Source organism: Rattus rattus, chromosome 3 (genome assembly GCF_011064425.1).
Source record: "Rattus rattus isolate New Zealand chromosome 3, Rrattus_CSIRO_v1, whole genome shotgun sequence".
Lineage (NCBI taxonomy): Eukaryota > Metazoa > Chordata > Mammalia > Rodentia > Muridae > Rattus > Rattus rattus.
This window is the reverse complement of record NC_046156.1, coordinates 202056571-202070694: the sequence shown is the minus strand read 5'-3', so window position 1 is coordinate 202070694 and position 14124 is coordinate 202056571. Positions and strand designations below refer to the sequence as shown.

General features: G+C 47.1%; 1 protein-coding gene across 1 annotated transcript in view; it reads right to left on the bottom strand.

The window, feature by feature from the left end:
* The window catches only part of Scamp1 (secretory carrier membrane protein 1), an 80104-nt gene extending 69879 nt beyond the window's left edge, over positions 1-10225 (bottom strand). The window contains exon 1 of the mRNA XM_032897048.1: positions 10017-10225. Within this exon, the coding sequence (XP_032752939.1) occupies positions 10017-10073 (57 nt within the window). The 5' untranslated portion in view covers positions 10074-10225. The remainder of the gene's footprint in view (positions 1-10016) is intronic.
* Positions 10226-14124: the final 3899 nt, after the last annotated feature.

The following is a 14124-nucleotide window of genomic DNA, read 5'->3' as shown; positions in this document are numbered from 1 at the left end:
TACATGGCAAACCTGAAATCACAGCACCTGGGAGGAGGCAAGAAGACCATGAGGTCTGAGCTAGCCTTGGCTACATGGCAAACCTGAAATCACAGCACCTGGGAGGGGGCAAGAAGACCATGAGGTCTGAGCTAGCCTTAGCTATATGGCAAACCTGAAATCACAGCACCTGGGAGGGAGGCAAGAAGACCATGAGGTCTGAGCCACATGGGAAGATCAAAGTTAAAGGCTGCTGTGTATATGCACATGTCCATGTGTATGTCTAAGTGTGTTACTGGGGACCAAATCCAGAACCTTCGCAAACTACAGCAAGTAATCCAACAGAATAGCCCCACTGCAACTTGTATGATTGAAACTCAAGAAAATAAAAGTGAGAGAAATGTTTCCAAGGTAGATAACTGATGAAGAACTCTCTGAGTTCTGAGTCAGTTTTTAAAACAGCTAAGTAGCCCAGTCTCAAAACAGGCAAATGTGTGAGCTTCTCCAAAGACACACAATTCTAATGTGTACACAGAACACCCTCACGGCAGGGAATACAAATCAACACCACAAGATTCGAGCTGACGATGGTGCTGCACACCTGGAATCCCGAGCATCCAGAGGCTGAAGCAGGAGGACTAACAGCTAACACAGGCAGACTGCCAAGAGAGGACGCTGCAGCCCAGCGGCCACGGAAGAAAATGGCCCCTCAGTTCCTCGGATGAAAGCTGCCCTGTGACTTGAGTACTACCCAGGTGACTTAAAGACAAGCATTCAAATGGGAATCTGCCAAGTACAGCCCGCAGAGGAAAGAAAGCAGCCCACTTGTCCAGCAACTGAGGAGCTGACAGTATTTGGGGAGCAGGTCAAGGACTAGCTATCGAGAGAGCCCAGGCCCTTGGGCATGCTAAGCAGGAACTCTTCTACTGAGCTCCAATGGCTCAGAAGAATCTTCATTCTTAAACAGATCCAACACTGAAGACCAAGAAGGTGGTTACTGGCTTGTTCCCTGGGGAGAGACTACAAGGGACTCTCATGGCGGCTCTTACACAGGAAAGGGGAGCAGGCTTTGACCCTAGGACAGATGTGGAGTCAGAAGAAACTGAACAGTAGAGATAGCCACAGAGACAAACGACAATAAGCAAAATAGCAAGCGCCCACCCCTTCACGCTTTAGACTCCATACCTGTTACTAGAGCTCTCCTAGTCATTTAAAAACATAAACTCTGAGTTTGCCCTATTCTGACATAATTATTAAAAAATTACATATAAATACAGGTTTTATTCATCACAGCTTTGAAAAAAGTCACAGTGCATTTTCTGTTTATCAATTTTTACTGAAAACAAACAGATGCTGGGGGTGTGCACATACAGAAAGTACTCCAGCTTCCACAGACACTGGCTCCTCCTTCATTGTTCCTGTAGCTCAGAAACAGCAAGACTGCACAACAGGAAGTCTAGAAAATGGCCCTCAGCAGCCCCAGAGAGAGAGCAGACGGCTCCTGCCCCAGTGCTCCCCTTGGCCGGGTACCCTGACAAACTCAATAATGTGAGGCCAAAACCACTCAGCAGAGGACACCATTAAACAACTGTACTGTGAACAGCCACTGGGGCTGCTCCTTCATGAGGAGCTGACCCCAGAGCATCGCAGTCCCATGAGGCCTTCTCTCTGGCTCACATGGTCAGAGTCAACTCCAGTATCTCCTAGGTGGAGTAGAAGACAGAGAACGAGTGCGTTCATAAAACACTGTGGTGGAAATGGAGCGAGCCCGTCTCAAACAGAGAGACTTCACAGCCTCTCTCCCATGGCATTGCTCTAGAGCGGCTTCTGCCTGAATAATCCCATCAAGTGCTGGGGAATTATATTTACAGAAGCATCGCCCGACTATTAAATGACCTCTGTGTTGGGACAAAGTCCGCCTTTATGCACAAGCCTATAAGCTTTGCGTCCTTTATCTAAAGCAGTAAATAATTGGTTTGTTCACTTAACCAAGCCAGGAGACGCTAAGCACCTGACGGCAGCTCTGCTTCCTGCTAGCCTTCCATCCACTAACGTCCAGGGAGTGCTTCTAAGGAGGCCTGTGACTTACTTCAGGACCCTCTGCTCTCACTGGACATGCTTTACTATGTACAAAGCACTCCAACGATGGACTTAGCTAATGAGAACAGGAACTAAACGACTACGGTAAAGCAAAGGACTGTAGAATCATCAGTTTGTTTGGAACCTGTCACTCATCATTAATCCAATACATATGTCTTTAGCAACTGTACCAAAGTGATGGTTCATCGGAATAAAAAATGATTAAGTATTAGGATACTATCTCGGTGGTACAGCACCTGCCACACAGAGGAATGTTTGACTCCAAATGCCAGAATCCATGTAAAGCCAGGTGCAGTGCCCATAACTGAATCCCAGTGCTTCTGCAACAGGAGGGGAGGTGGATGCAGGAGGATCCCTGGACACTGATGTCCACAGCAGCAAACAACAAGCCACTCTGTCCCCAACTAGGTGGAAGGCAAGGACACACACCAAAGGTTGTCTCTGACCTCCGCAACAGGTCAGACATCCTGTCCACCCATATTCCCACAAACACATCATCATGTGCACACACCCACAAACATACAAAGAAAAGAACCACCAAGTTTATCAGATACACATTCAGTACTACAACTTTTAACCACACTTAAACATTCTTAATAATGTAAACTAAAGAGTAGTTCAGTTTCCACAATCATTTCCTCAAGCATGACAACTGTCGAAGCTATGAGCCTGTTCTAGCTTGCTTTCCTGCTGCTGTGATGGAGCATCCTGACCAAAACCACCTGAAGAGGGAAAGCACTGATGGACTTACAGATTACAACCCAGCATCAAAGGAAACCATGTAGGAACTCAGGCAGGAACCTAAAGGCAGGAACCAAAGCAGAGACTACAGGAAAACGCTGCTCACTGACTTGCTTCCTCTGGACTCCTTCCTCATCTCTCTTCCTTACACAGCCCAGGACCACCTGCTCAAGATGGAGGGTGGAGGTGCCAACAGGGTTTAGACCCTCCTGCATCAATTAGCAATTAGAAAATGCCTCCAAGAGGCAATTCTTCAACTGAATTCTCTTTAAAGTCATGTCAAACTGACAACTGAAGCTAACTATGATGATCCCTAAATAAAACTGAGCCTGAATGCTGGTGTTAAAAGCACAAGAGCTGCTCGCTGTTCCATACTGATGGTGTCCATGGGACACAGAATACACCCACCAGGACGGAAGCATTTCTAAACAGAGCTGGTCCTGAGCACCTGAAATGAATGAGCACCCAAGTACAGAAGGCTTGTCTCAGAGACCAATTGTAGATATGGTTTTGAAGCATGGTTTGAACTCACATAATATTAATGAAAACTGTTACGAGACTTGTACCGGCAAGACTGAAAGGAAGCATTATTTCAAAATGAAAACTGAACTCCCAGTGTTCAGCAGTGGGAAAAGACTTCTTGAGAGAGGACATGGAAAACCAGAAGGAAGTGCTGGATCTGAAGCAAGGAACCCAGCACTTCTCCTCTGCACAGGGAGCTACCGTGTACCTGATGGATGTGGAATCTGCCAGAGCCAGCGACTGCTGTATGCCTCCCACTCCTCCCCTGTTGAACGGGAGCCTACCCAGCTCCTCAGTTTCTGTCTCACCATTTTATGCCAGGTACAGCTTTTCAGTCCACAGGTCTCTCTCTGTCAGGAGAGGCAGCCGTTCTCAAGAAATGCAGTCTGATTCCCCTGTCACCTCTTTCGTTAAAATCTAAGGTGACTTGGGTCTTATTTTGACCAATAGCAGGACTAGCTTATGACCCCAAAACCCCTTAAGGCCTCTCTGTTCTTGTCCCCTTCTACACCGTGCCTTTGTGTTTGCAGAATTCAGGCTGTGCCCAGCAAAGACGCCACTTGGGGAAAACATCACAACTGCTGCCCGCCCCAGCAGCTCCAAGTGACAAGCAGGCAGTGAACTGAAGGCACCTTAAACCACGCATTCAAACTGTCAAATAACTAAGATACTTAAAAAAAAAAAAAAAAGCCAGCAATTCTTGTTCAAACGTGAGGATCATCAACGAGCAGCTGACTGTCGTGAGAGCCACTGTGTTTGGAAAGTGTTTATGCTAAGTGGGTCTGAGACAGTGGTAAACTGTGCTGCATTTTAATGGGCAGCCCCTAACTCAAATATAATCAATAGCTCAATATGTGCTTTTTAAAAATGCTAACCTGAGGACAACAGAGGCCAGATTCAGACAGTTGACATGGATGAATCTCTGTGTCCCTAAGCAATACTGAATGATAAGCTCTTCAAGATGTAGCTATTACAGGAAAAATACTGAAGTCACTGTAAATATCACTATAACCAAGAGACAAGACAAATGACACCATCCATGTTACAGAATGAAAACAAGTGATCCTGGGACCTAAATATGTGCCCCCCTACCCCAATAAATGTTAAAACCTAAAGCAAAGGTAGAGCCCTTCAGAGGTAGTTAAGTCACAGGGGCTGTGGCCTCACAGGCTGAATTAATGCCCTTAAAGAGAGGGCCCAGAAGTGCTGTCTCATGTGAGGCCTGTCTGAATGTTCCATCTAAAGAATTATTGGTTCAAATACAACACTGAATCTGTTGGCGCCTCGATCCTGGACTCCCCAGCTTCTGGACCGAAGAGCAATAAACCCTTGCTTTTTTAAACAACCCAGTATGGTGTATTTCATCATAGCTGCCTGAGTGCTGGTTAGCCACCTTGAATTATGGGAAACATTTTAGGCAGAAAAAAAAAAAAAAGCCCAGGCTATCTCAAATTATGATCCTCCAGTCTTCTCCAACAAAGTAAAGAGATTACAGGCGCTGGCTACCCCACCAGACTCCACTCAGTTCTTAAGATGCTACTGAAATTACTCTTAGTAGAAAGCAGGATCGGGAGAATACTACTTTAGGGCTGGGTTTCAAAGGTTACAGGGTCAGAGGACAGGACTTAGCTCTGCAGGAGAGCACTTGCTCAATGTGTTCAAGGCCCTGGGTTCCACTGCCTGGACTACAAACAAAAGGAAAAAAAAAAACAGAAACAAAAACGATTACGTAGCTGCTGAGACATTCTGCAAGGCGTTATAAATAACACTGTACCTAAACTACGTATTTTTTTATACACATACATATCCACAATGAAGTTTAATTTATAAATTAGGTACTATTGGAGACCAACAACTAATAAAATAGATCGTGACAACTTGTTATTTCTAGGAACTAGAGAGATGGCTCAGTGCATAAAGTACTTGATGAGCCCGCATGAAAATCTGAATCCAGAGCCTGACCACTCCCTCAAAAAGCCAGGCAATCCCAGCACTGGAGGGCAGACCCAGGAAGATCTCTGGGCCAGCTGGTCTACCAATGCATGGTAAGACACCTGAGCCTGTAAAGCTACTTATATACAAGCTTGCCAGCCAAGTTTGATCCTGCAACCCATGCAAATGTCAAAGGAGACAGCCAACGTTCTCCTCTGACCTACACACACACACACACACACACACACACACACACACACACCCACCGCGGCATATGCACACAAGCATACACACATGGTAATAATGAAAACTTTTAAGTAAAAATGATTAGAGAAAGACACATGTACAGTGGGGGAAAAAAAACCACTAAAATTTAGATAACCTTGGTCTAGACCTAGAGCCTAGCAGGTAACCGAGGACAGAGCACCTGATAGTGGTAATGAACTAAGTACCAGCACCTTAAAGCCACCATGCACTGAGCACTTTCTACATGCTTCCATACAGTCCTCAGATCCTGTGAGGATATGGAGCACACGTCCTAGTAGTTAGGGTTGGTTACTACTGCTGTGGTGATGAGACACCACGTCAAAGCAACTTGGAGAAGAAAGGTTTTATTTCCACTTACACTTCCAGGTAACCGTCCATCACTGAGGATGTCAGGGCAGGAGCTCACGCAGGGCAGGAATCTGGAAGCAGTGGCTGATACAGAGGCCATAGAGGAGTGCTACTTACTGGCTTGATCCCCATGGCTTGCTCAGTCTGCTTTTTTTTTGTTTTTAAATAGCACCCAAGATCACCAGCCCAGGGACAGCACCACCCACAAGGGGTTGGGCCCTCCCACATCATTCACTGAGAAAATGTTCTACAGCGGTGGTTCTCAAATCTTCCTAATGTTGCGACCCTCTCATATAGTTCCTCACGTTGTGGTGACCCTCCCCCAAATAAAATTATTTTGTTACTACTTCATAACTGTAATTTTCTACTGTTATGAATCCTAACATCTAATGAACAGTATATCTGATATGTGATCCCCCCCAAAGGGGTCTCAACCCACGAGTTGAGGACCACTGCTCTACTGGACAGACTATAAGCCCAATTCTATGGAGGCATTTCCTCAACTGGGTTCCCTCCTCTCAAATGACGCCAGCCTGTATCACGCTGACATAAGATTAGCCAGCACGAGGCACTTTCTCCTGCGTTAGGGAGCGGTGTGTTGAGGCTTGAAGACTCTGAGTGACTTTCCTGGAGTCACAGATGGTTAGTGATAAAACCAGAACCAAGACCCTCTCCAACCCCAGAGCTCACACTTCAACCCTCCCTCTGCTCCCACTCCAGAGCCTCGAGTCTCAGCTCCTGACTAAGAAGGAATTGCAGCTCTGATGAAACAACTCAACCTGTAAAGGTGCTTGTTGCACAAACCTGGGGGCCTGAGTTTGAGCCCCAGGAATCCACATAAGGATGGGAGGGGAAAACTGTACAAATTTGCTGGCTACCTGCACACTGTCCACATGCACTGCAATCCTCCCACACACACACATTCTTAAAAACAAACAACCTTATAAGGCACTACCAACAACGGACCAGGAGCTGGATGCCTTGCAGTCTAACACCATACACACAAGGGGTCTGGCCATCCATAGACCTAACCAAATATATCTGAGGATGTACTTCCAAGCTATGAATTCTGTTTCTCCTGGCGTCTTACATGTTACTTCTGTTATGTATCTAATTCTATTACAGTGAGACACAAAAGCCTAAAGCTATCTTGGCCCCTTATCAATGTCGCCCTCTGAACAAGGGTACCTCCTTCCAGCCTTCCTCACTTAGCTTTTGATCAACTACAGAAGTGTCTATATTATCCTGGGCTGGGCATTAAACTCCCCTTTTACCTCACAGGCGTGCCTGGCCTCTGTGTTAGACTAATATCCACAAATTAGAAATACTGTTGGTGAAGTAGAAACTGAATGAGACCCATGAGCACCTGTTCCCAAACCACATGCAGAGTATGCAAAAGATGCTTTTATTTGATTCCACTCTTGGGGACAGGGTCTCCCCATATTAGCTGTGGCTGGCCTTCTACTCACTACATCAACCACACTGGCCTCAAACTTGGTGATCCTCCTGAGTGCTGGGATCAGGCATGCATCACTCACTATGCACAACCCTTTTCTGGCTTTAAAGTCACATTAACAATACAAAACAATGGATTTTTGATAAATTTCCCAAAATTAGTATTGTTTTGGATTATCATAGATTTTTAATTCTTTCAACTTCCTTATGCATAATAAAGGACCCTGAAATGTCATAGGGCTGTTCACTAGGCCTACACCACAGTCACTGGGGTGAGACAGGTGCTCAAAGAAGACATGAGCTGAAGCCAGCAAAGCATTAAAAGCCAGTGAGCCTTAGATCATCCTGGGAGATTCGATCCGGAAAGCTTTTCAGGTCAGGACTCAAATGAAGATGTTTACAGAAGTGTTCCTGACACGATAGTACAGGAAGGAAACAACACCCGGGAGGCCTGAGGTGTGCTGGCAAAGGCCAGCAATCCAATGATCAGGAGTTCAAGGCCAGCTTTTGCTACAAGAGTCTCAACACACAAACCAACATCCAGTAGGAATGAACTCTGGAGCATGGATAACAAAATGTTAACACCAAGATTTAAGAAGAAAACGGACCAGAAAGTAACAGTAAGAATTCTGGGAACTTTGACAACAAGGGCATGAAGGAGAAATATTATTTCAAAAGCCACTTCTACACAGAATGAAGAAGAACAGCAGAAGGAAAATAACCTCCTGCAGATATAAAAGTTACTTTGAGAGACAGAGGGTGACTGGCTACAAATGCCAAGATAAAGCCAGGGACACCGTCTGTGGTGTGACAGTCACTACAAGTGGAGAGCCAGGGTCCAAGTATTGAACCAAAACCTCCTTAGACAAACTATCCAGCCTTTAGAGCAGTCTATGGACTTGGAAAAATCACTGTACTGAATGCATCTACTTACAGAAACAGAACATGTTAATCATTTCTACCATGATTAATACTTGAAAACCACTTGTGTTTAGAATCATCATGGCAAACTTATGCCCAGCAGACGTGGAAGGTGTCGTGACGACATTACATACCACAAAATATCAGTCTGTAATAAGAGGCCAGGATCTCGCCCTACCAGGAGACTAATAGGAAAGGAACCGTGAAATGGATGACCAGATATAAAGCCAACAGCCTTGTGGTTAGATGCGTAAAAACAGCATTACTGAGCCATCTGAGTTAGGAGAGGCTAATGGGTTCTTAATGTTTCATCTTTAAATAAATATTTTTAAATGATACTTTCTTGACAAAGTATGAAATGTTTCTTTTGGACATCCATAATATAAGAATAATCCAATTTTTCACTATACATGGAAGTGAGTCCACTAGTAAAAGAAACAAAACTTTTGGGGGAGCATGGAATGTTCTTTAAAATGCACCTGAGTGTTTTATCTGTGGTTACTGCGTTTGGCAGGCTAAGGAAGAAGGATAGAAAGTTCCAAAACCAGGTAACACCTCAGAGTGAGACCCTGCCTCAAAACAGCAACAATGAAAAACAAAACAAAACAAACAAAAACCAAATGAATAGAACGAGGAGGGGAGAGCGTTGAAGTTACAGTCAACCAAACTGTATCAGGGCTTTCTCTGTATTTTTGCAAAATGAGACCAGCTGTCAGGTATAAGCGGGATAACTTCCTTAAAAGAATCCTTTATGAAGTCATGAGGTTAAACCATCAGAACAGGGGTGCTTTTTGCTTCATTATTGTAGGTAAACCACAAAAGGACTAAAAAGAGGTAAACCCAAGAGGCCAGAAGCAGCACTTGGGTGGCCACAAATTAGTTCCTGTTCCATCTTTGAGACTACAAATTAAAGTTTGCACTGCACACAGTCAGAGAAATTAAGAAACAACTAACCAAGCCAACAGTTGGAAGAAATTGCCTTGCTGTGCCTGTCTTTAAGAAACCCAAAGTACTTTTCAAGGCAAAGTTCTCAGTCACGGCATTAAATTTTAGAGCAGATGACCAACATTTAAATGGCCAGCTTGGGCATTTCTGTGCCAAGCCCTTCGGAGGCTGGGGATCACTTCCACTCCAAGAAGGAAAGCAACTCACTCACGTGAGGAACGGAATCCTCAAACAGCTCGGAGCCCCGGTGACGCACTCCCAGCTTGGAAAATGGCCCAGGTCCACCTCGCTAACAGCAGCTAGGTGGGGAGATGCTCGCGTGCACTATTGTTTCCAGATGTTTATTTTTAACTTCTGTTTGATGCCGGTTCCCCGAAGCTGGGCCCGGTAGGGAGGGAAGCCTCTGGCAACGCCACTGGTGGCTCTGGGAGCAATCGAGTTTCAATAATAAAAACACCCCTTTATCCTTTTATCGCAGCGTCCGTGTGCCCGCGCCTTTCTCCCGCACACCTCGGCCGTCACCGGCACGCAGCGCGGGTGCCAGGTCCCCATGACAACCCCAGCCCCGGGAGCCCCCGGCCTCCGGGCCCCCGCCCCGCGGCCCGCCGCGCCGGCCGGACTAGTGGCCGCCACACCTGCCCCGCTCCGCTCCGGACCCGGCTCCCGGTCCGGCCGGTCCACGGCCCGATGCGAGCCTCCAAGCTGGTGGCGCGGCCGGTGACGCTGCGACCCGAGACCCTCCAGGCAGGGCCTCCACGGGCCACCGCGACGCCCAACGCGGGCCAGGGCCGCGGCCCGGCGCTCACCTTGAACGGGTTGTTGAGATCCGGATCCGCAAAGGGGTTGCTGTCAAAATCCGACATTGCCCCGGCACTGCGCGTCACCCACCCGAGCCCGGCGCCGAGACACAGACGAGGCGAGGCCGCCGCCCCCCTGCGCGCTCACGTCGCCGCCGCCGCCGCACAGATCCGGGTGCAGCTCGCGGGCCACCGAGCCGGCCGTGCCACTGAGCATGCCCGGTGCGGCGGAGGCCCGCGGCGCCCAGCCATCCGGCCATCCCTTCCCGCCTGGATCTGCGCTCCGGGCTCTGCCTCCGACCGAAGGGCGAGCGCAGGCGGAGGGCAGGTTACAAGCCCCGGGCTGTGGACCCACCTAGCGCGGCTTGGGGAAGGGGTGGTGGCCTGTGTAGGGGAGGCCCGTGCGCGCAGGTCCCACGTGGCTGGTGGGGGACACGACACTTGGAGAGGGAGTAGCTGAGGTGGGGAAACATCCGCCGCAGGTGCCAAAGACTCCAGACCCCGAGCGGGAAGGAACACTAAAGCAATTTCAAACACCCTTGCCACACACACCCCCACCTGGGAAACCCAGCCGATCTCTCCGATCCCAGGTTACTCCTAAGTCACGGAAAGCGGCTTCGCGCTGAGGATCCGGAGTTGCTCCAAGAAAAGGCAACGTTCAGTGCCTTTCTCCTCCTATTCTCCCAACCCACTCATAAAAGATGGGGGGCGTGGGGCGGCGTAGGGGGCAGAGTGTATCGACTGAGGCCCCCAAGTTAATGATAGTGGAAGAAAAATTGTTGACTTTTATTTTCAAGCATTTGGATGCGGAATACACACCTCCTGAGAGCTGCCTTTTTTTTTTTTTTCTTCCCAGTGCCGGGAATGACTATCTAAAACTGTACAGTAAATGACATATCAGTCATTGCGCCACCCGGAACTTGTTGAGAGGATATGGCTTTCCCAACTCTATCCTTTCACTTTTAACAAAAGGATGAAACGTATGAAAAGCCAGAATTATTCTTCTTTGGCAAGGATCTAAGAACTGGAAAAACCCAGATTTAATTATCCGTAGCGTTTTGAGGGCCTTGCACTAGGCAAAGTCACCTAGGAAAGAATAACTTTCCTCAGTGTGAAAGCGCGCACACCCACCCACGCACAACTTATTGTAGTCTGGTAGGATCCAGGTTGGGATGACAAAGCAGCCGCTTCTAGGCAGCCAACTAACAGCACCAACCAAAAAGGAAGTAGGGATCCAACAGTGATCACCACGAGGGGTAAGACGCTAAGATTTGGGGAAAAGGCAATCTGCTCTGCTCACAGATCCTCAGCCATTCCCCAGACCTGGGTCAGGGTTCAGCACCTGTTGAAATCCAAGCTCAACTTCAATGGTTACTCTACGTTCCTGTGTTAACCTCTCTGAGTGTTAGAGGCTGAAGAATAAATATGAAATACTGTGTAAAACGTGCCCTGCATGTCTTCAGATCCAAGCGAATACTGGTTGAATGTGTGCAAACGGCGAGGGTCCCCGCACCTTATTCTGTGATTTGTCTCCTGACCCTGACTTTACACCTGCTGATTCCCATTGTTTGAGCACTTGCTCCTTCCAAGTGTCCCCCAAATGACTCAAATATTCAGTAACTATTATACTTATCTTCTATATTCCAAGCCATAAGGGTCAGCTGAGCATGCACTGCAGGGTGGAAATTTCCAGCTGTGCTCTCATTAGCTGAGGATGCACTCTGTACAAAAGCCTAAGATTTCACCGCTCCAGCCCCATGAAGTCCCTGGGCAGACACCCAGGTACGTGCATCTCCTATTCCCAAGAGTTTGCTTTAGGGTTCTCAAATAGGGGCCCTGCAATTTTTAAATGTCTTTATATAAATATGTTATTGTATATAAATTCCTAAAAACGGGTTCCAAACTTAAATAGGGGCTGTTATGATTTTGTTTCCTAGTACTGGGATTAAAATACCCAGGCAAAAAGCAATCCCAAGAGAAAGCAGGTCCATTCAGCTTGCGTTTCAAGTTGTCTGTTACTTCAGTTTGTCAAGACAGGAACATGGAGAAGCTAATAACTCAAGCGTAAGGAATGATGGTGCCCGCTAGGGGCTGGGTCTTCATATATCAATTAACATAACCAAGCCAATCCTGTACAGCATGCCCAGAGGCCAAGCTAATCTAGGCAATCCCCCTTGATGCCCCCCCCTCAAGATGGTTCTATGTGTGTCAGACTGACAGCCAAAATTATCACATGGATTGGGCTGATTTTGTTTCTCATGGTTGTTGGTTTGGTTTGGTTTGGTTTTACTCTTTAAAGAAAACAAAAAGTGGGCTGGAGAGATGGCTCAGTGGTTAAGAGCACTGACTGCTCTTCCAGAGGTCCTGAGTTCAAATCCCAGCAACCACATGGTGGCTCACAACCCTCTGTAATGAGATCTGATGCCCTCTTCTGGTGTGTGTGAAGACAGCTACAGTGTACTTCTACATAACTACATAATAAATAAATATTAAAAAAAAAAGAAAACAAAAAGTATGTCTTCTCTTACCAACTTAGTAAAGAATCCTCAACATTATTCTGTCTACTCTAATACCTGTCACTCAGTCCTGCAAACGCACTTATGTCATGCTGTCCTGACCCTGGGGAAACAGGGTAGGATCCATGTTTGTCTCCGGTCTATTTTCCTCACTGGTACAAGTGCAGAGTTTCTAAGTAAGCTGTGTAATTGTCAAGGAGACAGCCTAGGGTTTCTTCACCGTGACCCGGAAATATTGTCACTTTTTATTTGAACGGTGATGACAGAGGAGGGAAGGGGCTTGGAAGCATGGCCCGGTGGAAATCCCTCCGAATTAACTGTGTTTCTCGGGCATTATTTTTAAAACTGCAAGACTCTTCCCCCACCTAGGTGATTCTGGTGTGCTGAACACACTTCAACGCGCTTCGAGAGCACAGAGGTTAGGATATTCAAACAGCGTGGTCTGTGAAGGGCCTCGTCCATTCATTAGTTGTTCTGAAACTAGACGTACAGGACAAGGAAAGACCCTTCCCCTTTCTCACGGCCATGGAAGAAAACGAATCAGGCCAGATCCAGTCGTTTAAGGGGTGTAATTTAGTTTGGTCATTTTGATGAGGAGGAAGTTAGTTGGGAAATGGGAAACAGACGTCTTTTACTAGGAATTGCCTCCTAAATTGGGCAGGCTTTAAAAAAAAAAAAAAGGCTCAAAACTGGTTGCGGGTCTCAGCTATTTGTGACCTGGGTCATAGCAGTTCACTCAGTTCCCATCTGAGTTTCCAAGGCTAATTCAACACCAGTTAATAATTCTTTCTTTCTTTTGGGGAGCCGGTGGCTTGGGCTCCTGCGCTCTCTGCTTCCAACTCTGGAGGGCTAGGGCCACTGGCTCCGCCTCGGGAGGGCTAGGGAGCCACTGGCTCCGCCTCCGGAGGGCTAGGGCCATTGGTTCCGCCTCCGGAGAGCTAGGCCCACTGGCTCCGCCTCCGGAGAGCTAGGCCCACTGGCTCCGCCTCCGGAGGGCTAGGACAACATTGGCTTGCATCCTGTCACCCAGTTTAACAAGTATTTCCTGAACCCTACTGAGAGGCAAGCAGTGTTCTAGATGCTGTGGATAACACGATAACACAGTTTACCAGATAAAAGAGGGCTCAACAGATAAAGGCACTTGCCACACAAGCCCGGCAACCTGGGCCCAATCCCCAGAATCCACATAAAGGGGAAAGAAGAGAACCAACTTCACAAGGTTATTCTCTGACCTCCTGGCATTAGAAAGAGAAATCGGGAAAATAAAATAAAGTAACAAAATGAAATTACTTTGAGTACACACACGTGTACACACACAATAAATAAAGGAGATGTGATTTTTTTTTTTAAGTTTGGACATTCCTGGACAAATGAAGCAGGATTCATTTCTGGACAATGAAGAGGGATTCGTTTTTCTTCCTCGTCCCCATTTGCTCTTTTCCTTCTTGAGCTGAAAGATCTGCCGTTTAAAATTTCCTCAGAGTGTCAGTCTCCACTCCTGCTTTTCTTTCCTCGCTTCAAGAGTACGCAATCACCACCGCCCATTGTACTACTGGAGCATGCGCACACGTGGAAGTCAGAGGACAATTCAGGACTTGCTC